The sequence below is a fragment of the Dipodomys merriami genome, unplaced genomic scaffold, assembly GCF_024711535.1.
Source record: "Dipodomys merriami isolate MVZ:Mamm:240054 unplaced genomic scaffold, mDipMer1.0.p SCAF_103, whole genome shotgun sequence".
In the NCBI taxonomy this organism is placed as follows: Eukaryota; Metazoa; Chordata; class Mammalia; order Rodentia; family Heteromyidae; genus Dipodomys; species Dipodomys merriami.
The window spans coordinates 216,460-241,979 of NW_027202305.1; the positions used below are offsets into that span (position 1 = coordinate 216,460).

Genomic DNA, 25,520 nt, shown 5'->3' on the forward strand with positions numbered 1-25,520 from the left:
AGTTGAAAGGCTGGGATGGTCAACAACGCCCACAGCAGGGTTTGGTCCGCCAGAATGTGGGACGTGGCTGCTCATTAAGTGTGCTGTTTTCAGAATTGGAACCTTAAACTGAAGTTTGCCATCTGATAATGACATGTGTGTGAACTGTAAATACCTGAGAAAAAGCTTATTCTCATTTAAAACCTTACCGAGTAAGAGACTGGTATATATAGCAATCTTAAAGATCCTCCTACCATTAGTCCAAAGTGACATAAAACAAACAAAAAACCCAAATTACAGTAATAAAGCACAGGACTACACAGGCAAAACATCACAGCTTCTGATTACACTGAAGAGAAAGTACCAAGGAATGCAAAGGAGGTTCTGTAGTAATACTGATGAATTAAAGAGCTACCATAGATGTTTCCCACCATGCTACATATATCACTCGCAACTTAAAAAGATGTCTAACATTGAAAGTCACAAAGTTGGCAATCTGATCTCATGTGCAAACTCAGCTACAACGTCTCTCCATACATTCATTATGTAGCTGCCCTGCAAAATCAAGATTGAAAAGTTTTCAAGTTCAACTCCTATCTCACAAGTTAGAGGGTACACTGAGTTCTCCCACACCAGGTTTGGAGGGGCCGGTCCCGCACGGCCTGACCAGGCCTCCCTGTCCCTTGAGCCTGGGAAGACACCATGGGGCCCAGTCGCTCCCAACATCATCTTATTTTGTGTTAAAGGAGTAAATGTGAGGAAAAAGAGACAGGAAAAACTGTACTTTCTCCTCAGAGAAGACATGAATGCAAGCGAAGTATCTGCCCCAGATATACGATTTCTATAACTTTCCTAGGCAAACAAGGGTACCATTTAACTTGACTTTTATTTTGGAGAACCAGTGAAACTCAGAATGGGGAAAACAGTCTTGATTTCACAAGGAAGAAAAAAGTGGGCCATCCAAGTGATGTTTCCTTCATCCTGCTTCTTGCTTTTTTTCTTACCAGACTTGGGAAAGCTGGCTGAAAATTTGTAGAGACTGACTGACTGACTGAAGGAAGAGATACACCACTGGTTTATTGTGATGCATAATATATACACTTACCTAGTTGAGCTCTGTGAACAATGTTTATTGTCATGCGAATGATATTTTGACACTCAATGTGGAGATCATTTCTCCTTATTCTTCTTGTAGAAATTATATATTCATTTTAAAGAGATGAATAGTGCAAGAAAATAAGATTGTTCTAGAAAAAATTTACATACCAAAATTATATTCAGTATATTTAGACTTACTCATGCTTGAAGTTGTCTAATGGGGCATTTATTTCTTCTACGGGCTATGTTATCACATGCACCGCATTTCAAAGATTTCCACGAGCATTGAAAAGAACCAAACACTGTCTTCTCTTTTTCCCTGTACATTTGATGACCAATTATGTATTTCATGGTGGCAGAGCCACAGTTCAGCCACCTGACTCGACACATTATGGTCTCAAGGTCTGAGTCTCTGTAACTGTGCCCTTGCTCACTGTTGGCCGGTAAAGGCACGGACTGGCTCCCTCAAGCCAAGACTGAAAACACCAGTGACCACCAGAGACCATCGCGGTCCTTACATTCAAGCAGGGCGTTTGTATATGCTCCACATTAAAATCCCAACAGTTTTACACCTGTGAACAAGAGAAGAATGTTCACACTCTCTGGACAGCACTGAGAGGCCAAAGCCAATGCAGACCCTTGCCTCCCACAAAATACTTCGGCTACTGAAAACAACAGGGAGGAAATGGGGGGCGAGAAGCTTAGTCTAACCAAGAAAGCCTGGTCAAACGCCTCAGAACCCTTTTGTGGTGTTTTACCTACACAGTAAGCCAAATGGCCTTCTGGGGTCAGCGAGCACCTAACCTCGCTTTACCGTGATGCCCACTTCTATGAGAAATGGGTCTCACGGCCCAAGCCATTACAACAGTGTCTGGAGCCCCTCAGGCCATGCGTACTCCCAGAGACGCCCGCCCCGCCAACAGGCTACAGGTCAGTCTGGACTGCTGGGAACTTTTAACTCTACATTCAAGCAACCTGGATGGCCAGTATTCACAGGCCGGTATTCAGGGCAGCAATTCAATCACTTTAAAATCTTGCTAAATTCTGCATGGTAGAAATAGCTCCATATAAAGACACCTTCCTTGATAGAAGGCAAACATCTTTTATGATTTATTTAAAATGTTAGTAATATTACTGAATTCACGAGCAGCTGAATATTCTGAATTGCGAGGCTCTTTGGGGATGAGGTAGAGGAGAGGAAGATATCTTGGCAGCCAGGACAGGGGCAAAGGCAGGATGGGTGGGCAAGCTGAGACCTGGACTGGTATAATACCCGGTGAGTAGGTGGGGGAACCAGCCAGAATAGAGACAGAGGGTAGAGTGGCTTCCATGGTGGGAGGCAAAGTCATATTCCAATGAATGTGGAAAGAAGTAACCCAGAGATGGGCTGGCGTTTATCAGCGGGTATCTGGCAGTGTTCAGTCTGGAGCGTGAAAGCCGGTCGGACCAAACTAGGCTGAGGGACGGGAGGAGGGTGTGCAGAGGCTGAGGCACGGAGAAAGAGGAGGCTGGAGGTGGGCTGGGGTGGGAGCTGCGCAGTCTCAGCACGGTGCCCTATGTGTTCTGCGAGAGCGTTTCCTTCCTCACAGGCTCCGCCCTGAAGTACAACTTCACACGGCTGTGTTCCTTCTTGGTGTCACCTGAGCAGATACTGCTGAACCAAAGTAGCATGGAGATAAGCTCCCAAAACAGCTAAAATACATACATTCAAGTTACAGTGATGCTTTGAGGACAGACTGATTTGACTCTATGTCCCCACAGAGAGACAGTAGGGTGAGGGCCACCTAGCATATAGTCTCAGAGGCCAGAGGTCTTCTGGCTCGCTGCCAAATTGTACTACCAAGACAATGTTGCATACTGTTTACACGGTGTTACTGCAGCTTACTTTTCACTCCATGTGAGACTATCTTTTTATGTAAGACAAAAAAAATCTAGTAGATAAAAAGAAGAGTGTATCACCTTGCTTTCCAAGGAAATGATTTAGAACTGTCTTTAAAATACCTCATTTCACTCTCGGAGTGGAGATCATTTCCACAACATGCCCTGGAGTGTGTTCTTTTCCCACGAGAGTCTAAAAGACCCTCAAGCAGGTGTGCACCAGCCCTGGAGGTGGCCATTTCCAGTATAGATCTCTAATCCTTTGCTGGTAGTATTATTTTGCTACAGCATACAAAGCCGAGATTTCACATTAAAACTTCTTTTAAGGTAGAAAAGGAAAATGTTACTCTGGAATAATATTAGTTAAGACTTTAGAAATACTAAAAATCTTTAGGGGGCATTATAACGCAAAATAGGGTCCCTGGTTCAAATATCACTTGGTCTTTTTAGATACTCCAAGTTGAGTTTCTTGTTTCAAGAACAGCCCAGTGTTGCTCTGCCATTGTTTAGGCTTACAACCACAGTCAAAGGTCAAGCTCAGGCTTCAGATCCCTAGGTTAGCCAACTTTTTACTTAAAGAGAACCCAGATTCTCCCTCAGACCCCCTCAACATGCCCAGTTCAACCAGGTGAGATGGTCCCGCAAGGCCTCCCTCCCCAGGGAGCAGTCTGCCTGAAGAAGCCTGGGCAGGGTGGGAGGGTAGGGGGGACACAGGGTAGGAGGTGGGGGGGGGCAGGGGGGTGGATCCCAGGGCCCCATCTGGAGGACAGTCAGGTGGGTTAAAGGACAGGTTCACTCTCACATGGGAGGATATTTCCATATTTGCCTCTTATTTTCAGACAGGGTCTCATACATAGCCAGATGAACTTCTGATCCTACCCACCCCCCCACCCCCACCCCCACCCCAGTTCTTAAGATGATCTGGGAAATACTGAACGACCACAGAAGCTGGTAAACTTTGGATTCCCAAACAGACATTATTCACAGGTATGTATTAGTGGATTATGACGCAATAGGCAAGGGATTATTCACACTCAATGTGCGTTTTACACAGCTGCCTGCACAATTAAGTTTGGCACAAAGAGTCTTGGGTAAAGACTATGATTCTATCAGTTGAACCAGATAGCTATTCTTAAAGTATCATCTTTTAATATAAAAAGCTATGCTATAAATTACTATATAGTAAATTCAATACTCTGAAAAACACCACCCCAGAAAACCGAGTCAGGATTTCAGGTCTGCACTGGATAAAGTATACTGCACTCAAGGTAAAGCATCGGACGCAGTGTATGCTGACCTGGCAAATTCAGAACTCAATTTTTCTAGGCTGGTTCACTGAGGCTCATAAATCCATTATGTTGTTTTTATTTACAGTTCCAAGTCAACCTATTTACTGATTATTGATAAGCTAGACCAATGTTGAGCTAAAAAACTTTGCTAGGAGGTAGGAAGGTGGCTCAGTGGTAGAGCGCTTGCCTTGCATGCCTGAGGCCCTGGGTTCGATTCCTCAGCACCACATAAGCAAAAAGAAAAAAAAGCCAGAAGTGGCACTGTGACTCAAGTGGTAGAGCACTGCACTAGCCTTGAGCTGAAGAGCTGAGGGACAGCGCCCAGGCCCAGAGTTCAGGCCCCACGACCGACCCCCCCACCCAAAAAAAAAAAAAAAAAAAAACTTTGCTAGGCAAGAGATCTATTAAAGGCACTGATATTTTCAAAACCAAAACCTTCCTTATACTTCTGGAGGGAAAATAAAAAACAAAAACCAAGTGGCCGTTGTGGTTACTTACACCTTGTTTCCCCTAGAGCTAGGGCTCGTGTGGTGTTAAGAACCTACCCTCCTACTTCACACATGAAATGCACTTTTCACCCCATAATACCTGCATCACAGTAAAGGGCTACTCGTTGAAAAGACTCTAATTTTAAAAAGTAGGAATTGCTGGGTGCTGGTGGCTTACTCCTGTAATCCTAGCTACTCAGGAGGCTGAGATCTGAGGATTGTGGTTCAAAGCCAGCCCGGGCAGGAAAGTCTGTGAGACTCTTATCTCCAATGAACCACTAGAAAACCAGAAGTGGCACTGTGGCTCCAAGTGGTAAAGTGCTGGCCTTGAGCACAAAGAGGCTCAGGGACAGCGCCCAACCCCAGAGTTCAAGGCCCACAGCGGACCAAAAAAAAAAAAAAAAAAAAAAAAGTAAGAATAAATGATGTCCTCGGCTTGAAAGTCTTAAAGTTCACAAAGTAAAACGGGAGTTTACTCTGTTATGTGTTGCCTCCTCCTAAATATTTTCCTTGTAGTTATTAGGTATCAATATAAGTGATAGTAAAGCAAATCAAGACCACATGTGCAATGAACAGATCAGAAGCAACCTGGAATAAACTCTTTAAATAAAAAACCGGGGCTCACGCCTGTAATCCTAGCTACTCAGGAGGCTGAGATCTGAGGATCGTGGTTGAAAGCCACCTGGGCAGAAAAGTCTGAGAGACTCTTATCTCCAATAAACCACTAGAAAACTGGAAGTGGTACTGTAGCTCAAGCAGTAGAGTGCTCGCCTTGAGCTGAAGAGCTGAGGGACAGTGTACAGACCCATAGTTCAAAACCTACAACCGATCAAAAAAAACAAACAAAAAACAAACAAACAAAAAAAAAAAAAACCCCACCTTGTCTTCTAAAATATTAGTACCTTTTTCCTCACATGGAGGGTTCCAAGCAAGAACTACCTATGTTAATAGCTTTGCAGTAATCTTTGTTGTTCTACCCGGAACAGCGTCTACAGGAAAGGAATCTAATGTTCTGCAACAGAAAAGCATGACAAGTGAAAAGGGAAAATGATTTAGCAAATCAGATGAGAAAAGAAAATTTTCTTTGGTAAGAGAAAAGGCAAGCCGGGCACCGGTGGCTCACACCTGTAATCCTAGCTACTCAGGAGGTTGAGATCCGATCACGGTTCAAAGCCAGGCTGGGCAGGAAAGTCTGTGAGACTCTTATCTCCAATAAACCACTCAGAAAACCGGAAGTGGCGCTGTGGATCAAGTGGTAGAGCGCTCACCTTGAGCTGAAGAGCTGAGGGGCAGAGCCCAAGCCCAGAGTTCAAGCCCCAGGACTGACAAAAAAAAAAAAAAAAAAAAAAAAAAAAGGCAAAAGAGAAAAGGTATGTCCTATATAACAACTAAGTACATCTAAAATAAAATCCTTGTGGGAAATTTTAATTATGTCATTTATTATGAAGATTAGACGTTTGTAAAAATTAGCATGCACGTATAAAATTCAAGTTAACCCAAATTAACCAAAACAGTGCTGAAGTAGCACCTTGTGTCCTGCTGTAGCTGTGTGCTTCCTTAGGCACTTCGCTAGTTCATCAGTGCGACGCAAATTAAAGCCACAAACACCTAACATTGTGCTTTCTAGAGACAGTCTAATCAAGTAACATAAACCAATGCAAAACGGGACTTTTTGGCCGCTTATTCCTCCCCTATGACTTGATATCTTTTGTTAAAAAAAGCTGCCAAGAGATTTTTCTGGGGAAAGGCATGCTTTGGCACTATGAAAAGAACGGTGTTTAACCCAAGTAAGGTAAAACTGAAAAGGCCTAGTTAATAAAGAAATTTGAACAAATTAGAGCAAGATTTCTTTATGGCTCTGTTTAAAAGGACACTTCTGAGCAGCCCGGGGGAGTTTAGCTGAGCCTTCTGTAGATGTACTGCACTGTTTCTGTTGTTCAATCACATTAATGTGTAGAAACATAATATTTTTAATTTTGAATAAACTATTCAATTATAAGAAAATCATGGAAAATAACTTCTAAAAACCTAATGGGGGGAAAACAGAGGTCTATTAACCTTCCTTAGCTTACTACAATATAGAAAAAACCATGAGGAAAAAATGTGCAAAGAAAATTTTGGTCAGTCTTGTGGGTACAAGTCCCACTACTGTCAATGACAGACGACTGCGCCCAATTCCACCTTCATTTACAAATCTGATATGGAACGCTATCTGAATTTGGCATTTCAGTACCATGCCACAGAATTCATCATGATTAATTTCACATTAAACTATGGACAATGGCTGTATCACATTTTGTGTTATCACCATAGCACTAAAAAAAGAAAAGAAATAACCCCCCAGGTCCCAAACAGACATGTAACAAAAACAAAAACAAAGAAAAGAATAAAACTAAACAGCTCCTGAGAGGGAGCAGCTTGGTTTGACAGCATACACTTTTCTCCACTAGATTTAGGACACAACATAAAAATCTTAGAATGGCCAGAAAAGGTCTTTCTCTGCTGAATTCCAATGTCTGAAAACAATTGCTTGTGTAGATTGTAAGCGCTTTTCCTTTTTAAAAAAGTTTTAAAAATACATACACACAAATCCCAAAGCACTGACGTTAAACATGATCAAACCAAGTTCGTGACTGATGATCAGATCCCAAATCCAACTAAAAGCAATGGAGAATAGTGCTCCTCATTATTTTTGCCATTATAAGTAAAGTTGAGCATCATTACACATTATAGCCATAACAAAACAAAACAAAAACAAAACAGTAACAAGGAAAACACAGCTAATTTTGACACTAAGAACTAAAAAACTTTCTATGCAGTATCACAAACAACTTTGGGTATCCTTTAAGTCTTTGCACACAGACAACCTTCTGAGCTGAGCTTCAGGTCAGATGCCAAGTGATGGCACGGAGAGCATAGAGGAGCTCTGCTTGCATCCGCGCTTCCATCAAAAGCAGGTTTACATGAACCTAGAGAGGACAACATCACAGAACCCATCAGGACCCACTGAGAAGAGTGGACATGCCTGCAGAGTTTTGTGTTGTTACTTTTTTCTCGTGTGTGTATGTGTGTGTGTGTGTGTGTGCGTGCGCGCGCGCGTGTGCACACGTGTGTGCCAGTACTAGGGCTTGAATTTGGCCTCATCTGTGTGTTCAGCTCGGTTGCTCAAGGCTGGAGCTCTACCATCTGAGCCACACTTCCAGCCTGCCTTCAGAGTTTTCATATAGATGCTTACAGTGTTGGGTTTTTTAATGTGCACATAGGCAAAATACAAACAAAATACAAATGTGTGTACGTGATGTAACGTTCAAGCCTGCATTTGTAACAATGGTGCTGCCAACTGCAGTGATAACCTATGTCTCTAACACTCTAACATCTTGATAGATGGTACATTATTAACCTTTTAGAGTATAAAACTAGCCTTTATGAATTATAATCTCCCCACAATTTGTACTTCCGAAAAATGCAGTATTTTAAAAGTTTTTTCTTAACATTTACTTGAGAGGTAAAAAGTGAAAACCTCATGACTAATGCAGTTTCAATTAGTGTCTGCTATTCATTAGCTAGGCATGATTTTCTGATAGCTTTCTTGTAGTTGTAGATAGAACTGTGAAGAATACTTTTTATGGAAATACTTCTTAGCTGACAAATTAAAAATAGCTTTTGTAAATTTCCCACAAGGAAACGCTATGGTATTAAGGTATTTCAATGTCTTTCTATTCATTGAGTATGCTGTTGGATTATTCTCCTGACGAGTAATGGCAGTTTCTAGATAAATGTCAGAAAAAGGGGAAATGAACTGCAAACAGAAACAGGCCTGCAGCCCCATCTGGGCTCACTGACCAGGAGGTGGGCATCTGCCTGGAGTGAGAGCCCAGCCTTCTCACCACGGCAAGCAGCTAACTTGGAAATGTATCAAAAGGAGGTTCTTGGACTTGGTGGAAATATGGCCAGGTCTCATACTGTGAAGCTGGTAGAGATCTGTGACTAGGTATTAATTAATGACTCCCATAGAGGTCATTCAAAAGGATATTCCTGGGGCTGGGAAGGTGGCTCAGTGGTAGAGTGCTTGCCTCTCATGCATGAGGCCATGGGTTCAATTCCTCAGCACCACATAAGCAGAAAAAGCCTGAAGGGCACTGTGCTCAAGTGTTAAAGTGCTAGCCTTGAGCCGAAGAGCTGAGGGACAGCGCCCAGGCCTGGAGTTCAGGCCCCACGACCGCAAGAAAAAAAAAGTAAAACATAGCTTACAATCAAAAGGATAGTCCTTTTCGTAACAAAAATACAATTTTATTCATTTAAATTCAGTCTTCACTAGGGAAATCACCTTTTTCCACACTGATGAAAAGCTGGGTGTGAGATCGGGTAGGTTCCTCCTAGGGGAGCAGCCCCTGGAGGGGCATGGTGAGGGCCAGGCCCTGAGGTCAGAGGCCACCACAGCTGTTCTACTCCTGGGGCTGGCTCTCCCCGTGGGGCGGGCGGGGGAGGGGGGAGGTACCCAAAGGGTTATTCTTATGCAATAATATATTTGGCTCCTGTACTTGACAAGACGTTGTAAAATACTAAATTACTATGAGAAACGGTGTTCTAAAAGATTAGCTTTGAGGGCTAGCTAGAGTTAAAGACTCTAAATGGCTATGCCTTCTGGGTCAAGATTCAATTATGCCCAACACTACCTCTTAGAAAGTTTGGTTCTTATTAACAGAACGGTAGTTTAAAGGCACTATATAAAGGAGCAGAGTGTACTTTAAAGATACTACTATCTTTCAAAGGCTGGTGCTAAAATTTACTTTATACCCTGTGTTGGACAAACACATAACTGAAATTTAGTTATTACTAGACTTGACTTTAAAAGCATTAAGAAACATAGTACTTTAATGCTATTTCAATTTCAGTCCATCAGTTTATTAGTACTGTCATATGTCACTCTTCATAACCATGGTACTGCTGTACTGAACTCCTTCCTGTCTGTGGTATAGTGCTCAGTCTTAACTTATTTTTTACCTTCTCTGAGTGCTTGAACTGCCGCCAGTAGCTATCATACATGCACTTTGTAGTTCTCTCAGGATAGCAGGCTACTGTCTTAATGTAAACCTTAAGGCTTCGTTCCAGTAACTGGTTAACTTCTCCATAATCATAGTCATCATACCTGCAGGCAAAAGGACAAAGAATTATCATGAAAACAGTAATTTCTAAGTGGCATCAACAGACATTTATTCTGTAGGCACTACGTACCAAAAGCTCATTAATTACTCATTAATTAACAAGTAACTATTGAGTGCCTGTTACGTGCCTTGTACCCTTCTAGGTTCCCAGTGAACAGAAGACAGACATTAACCTCTTGTCTCATGGCGTTTAAATTCTACTGGAGTATAAAGAGAAAAACTAAAAGAAAAATATGTAATATGGAGATGCTGCTGCAGAGAAACTGGATCTGTGGTGTAGGAGCAGAGGCGCTGTGATTTCAAATGGGTTGTGCCGGGGCCTCTCTGAGACACAAATACCAGCGGTGGTGACGGGGCTGAGCGGAGGTACCGGGCCTTCATTCCTGTCGGGGGCTTCTGGGAGGAGAGAGGGGCCCGGGGTCTAATATGCAGCTCAGCAGTCAGGTAAGAAGGTAGCTGTAGTGTGATCATGGGCTGGTCTGTGAAAAGAGGAAAAAGCCTGAGATTTTGCATGAGTTTGGGAGTGACAGGGAGAGAAAAAATGGTAATAGCAATCAGATAATCTACAGAAAAACGAGGTAACAGCAAGATGAAAAAGAAGGATGAAAGGCTCTTCCTTAGAGATAGAAGAAATAATAGCATATTTCAACAGTGATTGCAGGGCCGATGAAGAAAGCAAGTGGAATCCCCCCCCTTCCCCCCAGATGAGAGGGCAGGGGTGTGTGGCAGGTGCACAGCACACTTCCACCTGTGGGAGTGGAGGGTAGGGGACACAGGCTCAGACCGACAAGGAGGCACTGTGGAACTGGGGGCCTAGGGTTCTCTGTATTTTCAACTCCAAGGTATTGTGTAATTAAATAAGTATCTTTACTTCACATAAGCTTTGTTTAGTAGCATTCAACAATAAAATAATTATTAAAATATATTAACTATTGCCTTGCATAACAAATTATTTATTGGACCTCAATTATTAAATTCTACTACCATTTGTTTTTCTGAAGCGTTTTTCTTTGGTAATTTATTCTCCAAGATAATCAATGGGCAAACAGTATAATTATTATGTGCCATGATACATACTATCACAGTTGAGCATCTCTTATTTGAAATGCCTGATACCAGACGTGTTTCGGACTACAGTTTTTAGAGAACCTGTATCTTTAATTTAAAAACCTGAAGTCCAAAATGTTAAAAATCTAAAACTCTTAAAGTCAGAAGCAAAGTTTAGGACTTCAGACCATTCTGGATATCAGATTTCAGATTAGGGCTGATCAACGTATAGTGACCCTTACATACAATGCTGTATTACTAACTGATTTGTCAGGAAATGTTAGGATCCGTTAGTTAAATTACACAAAAAAAACCTTTGTTTAACAAGTTGAATTTTTTTTTAATTTTTATTTTTGGTTGTGGGGCTTGAACTCTGGCCTGGTGGGGCTTGAACTCTGGCCTGACTGCTGTCCCTGCGCTCTTCAGCTCAAGGCTAGCGCTCTACCACGAGCTACAGCGCCACTTCTGGTTTTCTGGTGGTTTATTGGAGATAAGAGTTTCACGGACTTTCCTGCCCAGGCTGGCTTTGAACTGCCATCCTCAGATCTCAGCCTCCTGAATAGCTAGGATGTCAGGCGTGAGCCACCGGCGCCTGGCGAATTTTATTATTTTTTATATTTCTTGCTAGTGCTGGACTTGAACTCAGGGCCTGGTAGTGTCCCTGAGCTTCCTTTGCTCCAGGCTAGCATGGAACTACCACAGTTAAGCCACAGCTCCACTTCTTGCTTTGTTTGCAGTTTATGGAGTTACGACTTTCTTATGGACTTTCCTGCCTCAGCCGGCTTCAAACTGCGATCCTCAGATCTCAGCCTCCCGAATACTAGGATTATAGGCATGAGCCACTGGAGCCCAGTAACAAGCTGGACTTAAAGTTCATAAAGACTTTCTCCTATCAGACATGATATAGTGTGTGGTCATGTAGAATGTACTTACAACTGTAACTCTGCCTCCACCAAAAGGCTTTACAAAGACACTTTCCAAAGAAAAGAGCATTCTCAATGAGACTACCGAGTCTCACTTGCTTACTGTCCTTCTAAATGTAGGGGCTATGAATTTATACTGACTGAGAAGTGTCATTTCAGCATCTGTTATTTGTGGGCCTGCGTCAGCACAGTGAGCAGACTCTCTCCTGGCTCTGCTTATGCTTTGATTATGACTCTTTCAAAAATGCAAATAAACCAAACTAACCAGAATTCATTGGTGATGAAACCGGATGCAAAGCATTTTCCTTTTATAGCCGACCCATTCTGCCAGGAAGGGCTCTCACGTTTGCTTTGGCTCTGTTGTTCTATCCCCGGTAATTACTGCCTCTCCCCATCTCTTCCTTAATACACTCTTACTTGTGTTTCTGTATGTGCTTCACTGTTAAGATTCACAACATTTTCAATGAAGAAAATACTTCTCTACAAAATGCAAGTGTATATGTGAACATATGTCCATATACACATGTGTGCATAAGTGCACACACACACACACACACACACACACACACACACACACACACACACACACACACGGGCTTTGTGCCAGTCCTGGGGTTGAGCTCAAGACTGCACATTTGCTTGGCTTGCTTGTTTAGCTGGAGCTCTACCACGAGTCAGGGCACTAGCTTGATTTTTGCTGTTTATTTTGGAGATGGAGAACTTTGTTTTGCTTGGGCTGGCTTCAAAGTATGATCTGTGAGTCTGACTCCTGAGTAGCTAGGGTTACAGGTGTGAGCTACTGGTGTTGGCTTAGAATGGATTTTTTAAAGTCAACCGTCCACAGGTAGCATTTCCTCCCCAGAACCACTCACTCCTGAGTGGGCGATAACTACGACGATCATCAGGGTGGTCATCCATGCAGTGCACACAGCTGCCTGCCACGGAACACACCTGATTCCAAACATGCAGTGCACGTAGTTGAACAAGGCCCTGCAGAACGTGGTGGTGTCGACGGCCCCACAGGAGGCCAGGGTGCTGCAGGTGAGGCTGTAGACCGTGTGGAACTTCTCGTCCAGCAGCTGCCCGATGTCCGAGTAGAGCCTGTTCACCAGGGAGAACCCGTGGTTCTCCCAGGTGTAGTCCCGGAGGAGAAAGGTCTCCCATTACCAAAGGCTATTCTCCATTGGAGCCCTGCGTGCTCCGGCGGTGTGTTCTAGGCTTTCAGCTCTAGGTTTGCGGGGCTGCAGCCTGGGCGTCTCCCCTGGAGCCCCATCCCACCCTCGCAGGTCCGGAATGGTCCTGGGTGACCCGATATAGTCACAGGGACAGGGACTCAGCGCCACAGGCAGAGGACTGAGCTCACAAGCGAGCACTCTCAAGAGCCGAGTGTGCAGCCACACAATCCGGTAAAAGGCCGCGCTTGACCTTCTGCCCGCGCCAGTGGTACAGGATCTTGGCACACATCACTCTCCGCTCTCCAAACGAGGTGTTGATATTGCGCACAGCTACCATGTAAAACCGCAAATAATGAAATGAAGCCAGAGCTTCCTCTTCCCTTCGTGGGCAGGGGTGATGAGGACCTAAGTATCCACCTACTGGGGCCTATCAAGCTACACCAGGAGGATGAAGACTGCTAAAGAGGACTATGCATAGATGCTATAAAAACGCCCTAACCCCCCCCCCCCCCCCCCCCCGCTTACATTTCAGATGGGAGAGCCTAACGGCTCCTCCTGCGTCTCTCAGCGAGGGCATCACCTACCTGCGCCCGGAATGTTGGCAAATGTTCCTTTCCTCGCCTGGCAAAATCTTCGTACCCAAAGCCAGGGTCTTCCACATACCGAGAAACATCGGCTGTGACAGTCATGTCCTCTCCACAATCGAAGGAAAAGAATGGTGGCCAGTCTTCAGGATTAGATGCAGCTAAGGTAAATAGAGAGGACAAGGCTGATAATACTGAACTCAGCTGTCCCCTTTCCCATGGATCTCTGAGGCGACTATATTAATGATGTGAGCTCATACACAATATTTACTTGTAACATTTTGAGCATAATTTTATTCTGGGATGCTGAGGATTAACACTTAATTTTCAGGCAAAAAGTGAATAAACTGAAATATCTAAACAACAGCGCCAAGGATTAAAACACTAATTTTACCAATTAAAAAACTGAAGACGGCTCAGTATTGAGCACTCTGGGATTGGAGTGGGGTGTGGGGCGTGGCTCAGGAATGGGTGTGAAGGCAACTGGGAGCGTCTTATCAGCCTGGCAGGGCCCACGATGTCTCATCCGGATGTGTTTGCATGAAAATCAGCTCAACACAGTTGGCTTTTAGCTTGCAAAGACATGGGAAGGGAGGCTGGGCAGGAGGCCGGGGGAGGGGGGGGGGAAGGCCTGGGAGGAGGCCTGGGGGAGGAGGCCCGGCGGTGGGAGGCCCTGCCATTTGCTCACCTGGGCAGTAGTTAAACAGGAGGATTCTGTGATGCTGCGCTGTGGCTGTGCGTGTGACCACTCACGGAGCTCAAACCTAAGGTGTGAGCACTTTGACAGAGTTTAAACCTTTCAGAATTACTATCTGGAGGACTGATGAGAACCTGTGAGAGCTGTTATCAACACCACATTTAACAGCAACAAGGAAGTTACAAGCAAATAATCCCCAGCACCTGAGCCTGATTAATCTACCCTCAAGACGGTAACTGCTTTTTAAAAAGGATCACTATTCCATTGGTCTTGAGGTCTGTTCTTGTGCCAGTACCAAGCTGTTTTGATTACTATGGCTTTGTAGTAGAGTTTGAAATTTGGTGTTGATATTCCTCCAGCACTGTTCTTTCTTGTTAAGGATCGTTTTTGCTATTCGGGGTTTTTTATTGCTCCATAAGAATTTTTGGATTGCCTCTTCTATTTCCTTGAAAAATGAGGCTGGAATATTGATAGGTATCCCATTGAATTTGTAGATAGCCTTGGGAAGTATTGCCATTTTCACAATGTGAAAACGTGCTCCAATCCAGGAGCACGGGAAGTTTTTCCACTTTCTAAGTTCTGTTTTGATTTCCTTTTTTAGATTTTTAAAGTTTTCATAGAGGTCCTTCACTTCTTTGGTTATTTATTTTTTTGTCGGATGTGGGTCTTTAACTCTGGGCTTGGGCGCTGTCCCTCAGCTCTTCAGCTCAAGGCGAGCATTCTACCACTTGAGCCACAGCACCACTTCTGGTTGCCTCTGGTTTATTGGAGATAGGAGTCTCAGGGTCTTTCCTGCCAGGGCTGGCTTTGAACCTCGATCCTCAGATCTCAGCCTCCTGAGTAGCTAGGATGACAGGCGTGAGCCACCGGCGCCTGGCTCCTAGGTATTTTATTTTGCCCCATTTGTTAGGAAATGGAGAAACTTGGAAAAAAATATATTAAGTGAAGTAAGCCAGGCCCAAAGAAACGTAGGTCCCATGGTTTCCCTTATTTGCAATAACTAGTATATATCTGAGTCAAGCAGAAACGGTCAGATAAGTTGATGTTAGGGAAATGAACCCTAAGATAAGGACTCAAATGGTTTTTCTTTCTTGCTATTGTTTCTAACATATTTATAAGGTATTTCTTTGAAATTGTTTAAATAGGGATATAGGTGGACCCACTGCAACAATGAGATGTATAAGATGCTATGTCGAAAAACAAACTTTACGACTTTGGTGGGGAGGGGGAGATGGGAAGGAGGAGGCAACAATGCTTGATGAGAAATGTACTCATTACCTTGCCCGTGTAATTGTAACCCCTCTGTATGGTATTTTCACAAAAATTTTTTTAAAAAAGGATCACTATGGAGATGAATGATTTGAAAGGCTTAACCTTTGTCTTGAGTTTAAGCTATTTTAGTGACACTTCTTATGTGGTGTTCAATATCAGACTCTCAGAGTATTAGAAAAAGCCTATTTTTAAGATAGGGGCAAAGGATGTAGCTTTTAATACACAATAAATTAATCTGAATTCAATCTAAGAAAGTGCCCTAATATATATTTCATTAAAACCGTAAAGAAATGCAAATATAAGGATAAGTGTTACAATTAATTCAGAAAAAACTATGTTAAGAATAACCCTCCATATGCCAATCTTCCAAAATATCAAGGACTGATCTCGTGAAAAGGGATTTTACTTATCTCTTTTAAATCACAAAATTAGAACAGATATTCCCATCTAACTTGATAAAAATGGGTCTATTTCAAATAACATCCAGCCTAGAAATCTGTCTCAAACAGACCTGAAATGAAGTGGACCTTGTAAAACCTACCACGAGGGACAGGGCGGGTCTACACAGGTGTCCAGCCAGGTACCCGGCTGACACTTCCTGTCCAGCCCAGCAGCGCAGCGGGGCGCTGGGAGTGACAACAGTCACAGGCGTGCGCATGTGGAGTACCTGACCAAGTACCGAGTGGCTGGCTTACGGTATTACTGAACTCTCTCCACGTGACTTGTATCATGCGCACCGCTACCTGCACTGTTACACTTCCAGAGTGTCCTGTGAAGAGTGTGCCTGCCTCTCTGGCAGCGGCTCTGCACACCCTGTGTGTCGCCCTTTTGTGCATCGGAAGCCCACCGAGGGGCTGACACACACAGCGCTCACACACAGTTTTTTCTTCAGCACACAGCCCTGGCTGTTCAGGGCATGTCCAAGGACACACCTGCCTAAGGCAGAGAGCAGCATCGAGGGCAAGGGAGAGGAGTGAGGAAAGGAGGGACCGCAGCTGAAGCATTTCCACAAAGCCGCGTGGGTCTGCTGAAGGCTGCGGTGTCGGTAGTCTTCAAACAGCAACAGAGTGAAAAATAAAAGCACCTGGGTGAGGAAATGAATGAAAAGTACCTCCAGACACCACAAAAAGACTTCCTTTCTTCTTCTCAAAACGAGTGGTCATTTCTTCCTGAGAAGCCTCCTCATCTCCCCTCTCTTCTTGCAGACTTTCCATCCTTTCCATTAAGGCTTCTAGCTCACTTAGAGAATTGACAATCTGGAACCAAACGCAAGAACGCTGGTGTCATTAGCAGGAAAGCTTGCTCCATTCTCCATGCCACTACGTGCAGGGGCATGGGCACATTTGTTAAGGTTGTGTGGCACACACTGACCCACTATTATACAACTATAATCAGGAGGGGTATTTCTAAAGATGTGTCTACGACAGACAACTATCCAGACGGAACACAGATGGGCGGCTGCTGCCAGGGACTGGGCTGGGGGAGAGGCGGGGTGGGGCTGTGGACCCTGTCCAAATGTACTGGGGGGGGTCAGACTAAGAACTGCTGAGCTGTGTGTTTTAACCAGCTGACAGGTGAATTAAAGCTAGACTTCTGATCACTGTGTTAGTGCACACAAAATAAGAGGTCTCATGATGACACTCTCAGACGTGTGTATGTTTGATCATATTTAACTCCAAGTTCCCTTTTCCCTACTCACCCACAGATTCCCTCTCAATTCCCAAACAGGGACCCTTGCACTTTCATTCAATTAAAAACAATTCTGAATTTCACATGTGAGAGAAAACGTATTATCTTTCTAAATCTGGCCTTTTTTCTTGATAATTTTTTAAAAAGTTCCTAAGTGAGTTTTTTACTACCTCCAAAGATACACAACAGATTCGAATCTTACAAGCATGATGCTTATGCTTGCTTTATTTATAAATACAAAAAAGTTGTAAGTATATATATATGTTTATACATGTATCTACAATTCTATTTGGTGTATTTTAAACTATACTGAAAAAAGGCAATTTCAAATTTTCTGTTTTTACTTTCTGCTCTCATAAGATACATTTTCTAACGTATCTGTGGCATATGTGAAAAGAATCCAGGGTTCATTACGATTGACTATGCACTAATGATGGTTGAAGACTAACACTAGATTTTTACTCTGTATGATGAAATTTTCAGATACACAGTAAAAAAAAAAAAAAACCTGAAAAATACTTATTTTCATGATTTGTTCCAGTATCTTATAGGCAAAGTGTTAAGAGTCTAAGTTTAAAATGTTATAATCCCTAGACTGTAACATTTACTTTACATGATTTGTAGCAACATGATCTGCTTTTTAAAGGCCTCTACAAGACAAGTTGGAACCTGAGGGACTAGTTCAATTTTTAACTTTATCTTTAAGAAGTTATACAAAGAGGCGTCACTTCCACATGTCTGGTTAGTTGCCAGTGCCACCCTTGCCCATGCGTCCCCCCCCCCAACTCCACCATCCCCTCAAGTTACCCAACTCCATTTTCACAACTAGTTAAACTTTTTTTTTTTTTTTTTTTTTGGTAGGTTGTGGGGCTTCAACTCTGGGCCTGGGCGCTGTCCCTCAGCTCTTCAGCTCAAGGCTAGCGCTCTACCACTTGAGCCACAACGCCATTTCCGGCTTTTTTCTTTTTGCTTATGTGGTGCTGAGGAATCGAACCCAGGGCCTCATGCATGCAAGGCAAGCACTCTACCACTGAGTCACCTTCCCAGCCCATAGTTAAACCTTTGTAACAGGAAAAACTGTACAAGGTTATTTCAAGTGAATAAAGTCATGAAACATTAAAAAGCTTAAAGCAAAATTGGTAAAGAAAAACACTAAGGAAACGAACCCCAAAATTGCTGCCGGTAAGAGATGCATTTTCGATGTTGTTGTCATTAGCCAGATCGCAGGCACAGAATCTGTTCACGGAGGCTAGCCTGAGCTGGTTGGAGACGTCTGGGTCTCCCTCTGGGTTGATGCCACTGCCAAAAACAAAGTTTGTCAGTACATGGCAATGGGTCAGGAGGACCACAGCATGCACGAGCTCAGGCAGCGACCAACTGTTTTCTCCAGTTCTGACAAGCTTCTGAAAAGACAACCAGAATCTGAGTGAACAGGGGAACCACAGAACTCTGCAAAGCAGTCTTAAAAAACAGAGGCCATCTAATTTTATGACTGTGGTAATACAACTCTTTACAAAGTGTTTCACTTACTGAAGGTAGGGCTTTGGTTAAACAATGTTACAGTGAAGTTATCAAAGCTTACAGGGTGACTTCTAAATGCTCTAGGACACAATGGATCTTCTGCCCCCAAAGCCCTTTTATAGGTTATGCTATTAAGACGGGTCAAGAAACATTAAAACTAGAAGGGAACTTAAAGCTATTCTAGCAAAATCACTTTTCCTGTGCTGTTGGCTGAATGATGAAAACCTTCATTTGTGTGGCTCCAAGTCCACAGGGAGTTCTCCTATTGACTCATGTGTTCCCTCCCCTCCTCTCCCTCCCCCTTTCCTTTTCTTCCCTTCCCTCTCTCCCTTCCTTCCTTTTCCCCTCCCTCCTCTCCACTCCTCTCTCCCCTTCCCTCTCTCTAATGTGTGCAGGGGCTTTGTCTCTCAGGGTCATTTGCTCACTTCTCTGACAAAACAAAACAAACTTTATTTTGCTTGACTCTATTGTTAACATATTCACCCGTGCAAACACTTATATATTACAAATAGCTTAGGGAAAAGAAAGAAAATAATCAATTTTTTTTTTTGGGGGGGGGTCTGGTCATGGGGCCTGATCTCTGGGCCTGGGCGCTGTCCCTCAACTCTTCAGCTCAAGGCTAGCGCTCTACCACTTGAGCCACAGCGCCACTTCCGGCTTTTTTCTTTTTGCTTATGTGGTGCTGAGAAATCAAACCCAGGGCCTCAGGCATGCAAGGTAAGTGCTCTACCTCTGAGCCACCTTCCCAGCCCAAATAATCAATTTTTTAACTGCTAATAAAACCTTTAATCATTATTATATAGCTAGATCATTTATATTTACTTTTCTGTCTTTCAGACTTGGCCTTCTGACATGTTACTATCTCATAAAGCTATTTTATTTATTTATTTATTTTTTATTTTTTTGGGTCCGGTCGTGGGGCCTGAACTCTGGGACTGGGCGCTGTCCCTCAGCTCTTCAGCTCAAGGCTAGCGCTCTACCACTTAAGCCACAGCGCCACTTCCGGCTTTTTTCTTTTTGCTTATGTGGTGCTGAGGAATCAAACCCAGGGCCTCATGCATGCAAGGCAAGTGCTCTACCACTGAGCCACCTTCCCAGCCCATCATAAAGCTATTTTAGTCTATTAATGTTTTGAGAACAGGCTAAATATCATCCATCAATATTTAACTTTATACTTAACTACTTCTCCATTCCTGTGCTTCTAAAATGGTTAAACGGCTCCCTATTTTTTTTTTGTTGTTGTTTGGAAGAATAAATTGCTTTTTTAGTTATAGTTTTGTTTACATTTTGGCCATATTTCCTAGTAGGATTTTTAAATACTTTTATAATTTTTATATTACTGTTGAGGAATTTTTTTAGAAGAATTCTTTAGAATTTACAGTGTCTTTTTAGCTTGTTCTTTAAACCTTGGACCATAGTCAACGCTCATTTATATGTCATCTCATGGTCACTTCAGTTTTTTAAAGTCGGTGTATGATGGCTTCTTTTCCAATACACTGCCAAATGACCAACTTGCTGATTTCTTCTTCTGCCCTGAAATGGGATTATTTTTATCTCCACAGCCAGCCCTCATCTCCCCTAGTGCCTGCAAACCTGACTTGTCTTAATTCTATCCCCGGTCTTCTCTCCTTGTGTGTAGTGTTTGAAGACCTAGACAATTTGTTTCTTCTACTTGAACTTTGTTCATCTGCAAATCACTACCTGATTTTATTTCTGACCACTTGTTACCTCAAACCATGCATTTCCTCCAGTAATTAGGTAATACCTGCCGCCTCTGACAACCTCTTGTGGAGGCTCCATTCCCACATCCTGATAACAGAATATTTACGAGTCTTTTCTTCTCACGATCTCTGGGCTGGGAACACAGTTCAAGAGGTAGAACGCCTACCTGCCAAGCTGGAAGTCCAGTGCCACAAAGATGAATCAGCCAACCTCCTATCCCTCGGGGCAGCACTGCCTAGCAATGGCATTTCAGTCCCAGCATGGTAAATTGTATTGTGTATTACAAAGTGTGTTTACTTTACAACTTGGCACAAAAACTTCTAGTGAGTTCTTCACCACAGTGATGGCCACGCTCTTTTGCTCAGACATATTACCAACAGTAATAACCAGGACTCCTATTTTAGTCTGTATAATGTAGCATATTAATTTATATATAATAGACTCAGTTCAAATGTGTTTGATATAGAATACACTAATGTATTAAAATACACACCCATTTTCTAGTGTTTTGAGGGATCAGCTTGTATACTCCCTACGCCTCTAGAGACCACAGTTTTCTGAGGATAAAAACAAATTTTGTAATAAAAATAAATAGATTCTGCATTCACTGCATTATGTACAATATGACCATATAGTATGTCTTTCCATTTTCTATCTCCCAACCTTAAGCTGAATACCAGGAAGCTGTTCTTACTGTGACATGACATTCTCTTTGTTTCCTATGAAATGTTTTCATCTTCCCCCGTAGTCTTCAAGGCCGGCTCCAATGTGACTTCTCAGCAGCCACAGAGCCGTTCTCTGTGCAGTGCTCACTCACAATCACACACTATGGCCGTTCGGGGACTGACTGTCGCGGCCTGTGCTTGCTCCCACCCACTCCAGCAAACCCAACGGCCAGGCCTTGGTCTCACCATCCCACCAAAGTGTCTGGCATGAAACAACTCAGACCGGACATAAAACAGTCCTTGAACCAACCATTATCCAATCAGAACTCAAACCTTAGGAAAGGATGATGCTTCAAAAATTTCCAGAAAACCTAAGCATACACAGATTGGCTTGGTTAAATAACTGGGCAAAGCACCAAAGAAGAGAGTCAAAAAACCCCTAAGCAAATGCAAAACAAAAGACAAGAACACTTCTGTTTGGTTAGAAGGGTTTAAATAAGGCTTGCACAGATAATAATGCAGACAACAGCTCCTGGGTACTGGATGGCTGCATCTGCTCCGCACAGTCAGCGAACTCTGTAATGACCTCGCCCACACTCCAGTTCTCACGTGAACACAAGGGCTCGCCTCAGCCCAAGTCCCGTCCTCATCCAGGCTTTTAAGATTTCACAAGCCAGCTAGAGAATCTCTTTTTATTTAATAAGCACCTTTTGTGAATCTTAAAGTTATAGAATATTAGAACTTCAAAGAGTTTAGAACTCATTTCATCTGGACCCTCTCCACAGCGGGAGGGAGACAGGGCCTGCAGAAGTTAATGCACTAGGGGATGGACACACACAGACACACAGACACAGACACACACACACACACACACACACACAGACACAGACATACACACAGACACACAGACACACACACACACACACACGCTCACGCGGCCCTGAGCAGAGGACCAGGCACCTGCCTGCTGGTGGCTCCCCTGCCCTACCTGCTGCCTTGTCAAGGCTCCTTACCAAACTCTAGTCCTAGCAAAATGAACCACCCCTAAGGAAGTTATGTATTCATCTGTAGTCAAACCCATAACTTTTCAAATTTATCTTTTATACATCCATTAATACAACATTTTTATTTTTCAAGATTATAAATTGCAAGAGTTTAAATTAAGTCTTTAAAGAAAACATTTAACTAAAAATTGGCTCTGAAGCACTCTTGTTCATTTCAAAGAAACACTCAGTACCTGGATGTGCTCTTTTGTGATCAGCCAGGGGCGGTGTGCTAGCAGCTTATTTATTTCATTAAGATTTTTCAGCCTTTGTGGCACATATTCCAAACCATTCAACCATTCAGCAATACCTCCAGTCTTTAAAAATTCATCCACATGCATGTTTATTAAGTAAGAACACTGATGTCTAGCTGCAGCCTAGGGTATAAAGAAAAGAATTCATTGATAAAACAAAAGCATTAGTTTCATTCTATTTATAAATAATTTAGATGGAGTTATTAACATGTGTGTGTGTGTGCATGTGTATTTGTGCACGTGTGTGTGTGTGTGCTTGTGCTGGTCCTGGGGTTTAAACTCATTGCCTGAGCACTGTCCCTGAGCTTTTTTGCTCTAGACTAGCACTCTACCACCTTGAGCCACAGCTCCACTTCGACTTTTTGGAAGTTAATAGGAGATAAGAGTTTCATAGACTTTCCTGCTCTGGCTGGCTTTGAACTATGATCTTTAGATCTTAGCCTCCTGAGTAGCTGAGATGATAGGCACGTAATGTCCAGTGTCCAGCATGAGATTTTTTATAAATAATAAATAATAATAAATCTTTTTAAAAAGAAAAACAATCCTCTTTCTTTGAAAATGTTCATTGTATTTCTGCAGTAGGTTTTGAATCATTCATACAGCTGCTGTATGCTTATAGAAGCAAATAATTATGACATGAAGCCAATTATTTCTTCCAAAACTTGGTATAAATTAACCCAGAACCCAGTTTATAGTCATTTTATGGAAATACATACTCTCTCCACTATGCAAACATATAATTCTCTTTATAGTACAACAGTATCTTATCAGCTTGTACTTCAGTAATTCAGAATTCCTGCTAACTTAAGCACTTCTCTTAAATATCTGTCGGACCTCAGCACCCCATGCTACTAGTAGACCCTGGCGCTCACGGATTCTTTCCTTCCCACACAGTCAGTTTTGGTGCTGACAGATAGGTAAATGCATGCAGAGCAGACTCCGACCTCTTTTCTTTCATGGCTGCTTCTCAGGAAAGGACCATCCTCCTTTCTCATCTCTCTATCTGGGCTCTCTTGTTTCTGAGCATTCTGTCTTTACCAGGTTTACTGCCATCAAAATATTAAGCTGAAATTATAGTTTTAGTCAAGTTCATCCTTCGAGAAATTCTGCTTGTTGTTCAAAACCTCAGTAAGAATATAGAAAAATAACCAAGTAGCATTTTGTAAAAACGACTCTGCTAGCCGGGCGCTGGTGGCTCACGCCTGTAATCCTAGCTACTCAGGAGGCTGAGATCTGAGGATCGCGGTTCAAAGCCAGCCCGGGCAGGAGAGACCGTGAGACTCTTATCTCCAATAAACCACCAGAAAACCGGAAGTGGCGCTGTAGCTCAAGTGGTTGAGCGCTCGCCTTGAGCTGAAGAGCTGAGGGACAGCGCTCAGGCCCAGAGTTCAAGGCCCATGACCGACCAAAAAAAAAAAAAAAACGACTCTGCTAAATCCGGCTATTCTGGCCAGCTCTTTAGTCCAGCTGTCCCCAGACCCTCCAAACACATCGTGTTCTTCATTAGCCAGCCAGCCGCAGCACTGTTTCTTTCTACCAGTTCACTCTGGCTGCCTATCATCCCAGTGTAGACTCTCCTCCCCAATTACATGACTTGCGGATAACAATAACTAGGTAGCCTGCCCATAACAAGAACTATACTTAGAAGTGAAGAATTCTTCTCTTATTCAGAACGTCCACTAGTGATAATTGATTCTTTCTTCTTATTTGACCAAATCAGCAATCATCTTCATGTGTAAGATAAATGTCCACAGAAAATGTCACCAGTAATTTGAGCTTATCAATGATGAAAAGATAAATCAAGAATAAAAACAGACCTATGAATTACTATTTGGACCTGGTAGATTAAATGTAGACAATGAGTTTACCAAAACTTAAACGAAACAGTTATCAATGGTGTTGGTGTTCTTCTATTGTGTTTATACACTTCTCTACATGCTCACGGACACATTGCATTTCAGAGGGGACTGCATCGAACCTACCATGATTGCAATGTAGTGCCTGTGTGGGAGGGGAAGGGCGCCACCCATCCGAAGCATGAGAAACTGGCTCCTCAAGAAGGACTCCAGGTACTGAGCATGCAGACTCATGACCTGTGTGACGTTGTCCAGACGGCCTGACGTGGAGTACTCCTCCACGAGCAAGTGTGTTTGCTCATCCACGGTATTGGCGTGGACAACCTGAAAACCAAGAAATACAACACAGGGTAAGAACTGTCCCGTAAACAGACCCTGATTTACATGAATTTTGTCATTACGGAATGAGGCAAATGAATATTCATTTGATATTAACAGATTCTGAAATTATGCAGTTGCTTTTACTAGAAACAATTTTTTAAAATACCATTCATTTTTGGCTTTGGTATCATGATTTATTAAACAACAAATGTTAAGTTATTAAACATTAAACACAGTTATAAAACTGAGGGAAAAGCATCTGCTTTCTAGGCATTTGAAGCACATTGTTTTACCAATTGCCTGGCATTGTTGTATCAATCTGTAGTGAGCAAAAGTAGCAGCATGTAGGGAAATGGATGGAGCTAGAAGGAATCATGTTGAGCGAGGTAAGCCAAGAACGAAGAGACAAATGGTACATGGTCTCCCCGATAAGTGGATGCTAAATCCAAAATGTTAGGTGATACGACAAAACTAACAGGACTTAAGAAACAAAGAACTCCCAGTCATCTGGTCGAACCACTACTAAACAAATATGGTATGTAACATGTGAACACCATTATATGTTACAGACTGTGATAGACAATTTGCTCCAGGAAAGTTAGAATGAACTTGTGACTTTAAATGAGCATCATTATTCCACAATACTGTGAAATTCGGGAAATTATGTAATCACTTAATCACAATCAAAAAAAAAAAAAAAAACCTGGGGAAGGTAGGGAGGAAAGGGATGGTAGGGGGAAAACAATGGAGGGGGTAACAAAGTTCAAGAGGAAGTGTACTCATTACCTCATTCATGTAACTGTAACCCTCTGTATAGTATCTTTACAATTAAAAAAAAAGTTAAAAGGGTAATT

General features: G+C 42.8%; 1 protein-coding gene across 1 annotated transcript in view; it reads right to left on the reverse strand.

The window, feature by feature from the left end:
• Positions 1 to 9,632: 9,632 nt before the first annotated feature.
• Positions 9,633 to 25,520, reverse strand: part of LOC138809781 (sestrin-3-like) — a 32,118-nt gene continuing 16,230 nt past the window's right edge. Inside the window, exons 4-10 of the mRNA XM_069996728.1 lie at positions 24,472 to 24,669; positions 22,430 to 22,612; positions 18,451 to 18,687; positions 16,707 to 16,851; positions 13,627 to 13,787; positions 12,819 to 12,968; positions 9,633 to 9,881 (exon numbers count right to left, since the gene is read on the reverse strand). Coding sequence (XP_069852829.1) covers positions 9,876 to 9,881; positions 12,819 to 12,968; positions 13,627 to 13,787; positions 16,707 to 16,851; positions 18,451 to 18,687; positions 22,430 to 22,612; positions 24,472 to 24,669 — 1,080 coding nt within the window. The 3' untranslated portion in view covers positions 9,633 to 9,875. The remainder of the gene's footprint in view (positions 9,882 to 12,818; positions 12,969 to 13,626; positions 13,788 to 16,706; positions 16,852 to 18,450; positions 18,688 to 22,429; positions 22,613 to 24,471; positions 24,670 to 25,520) is intronic.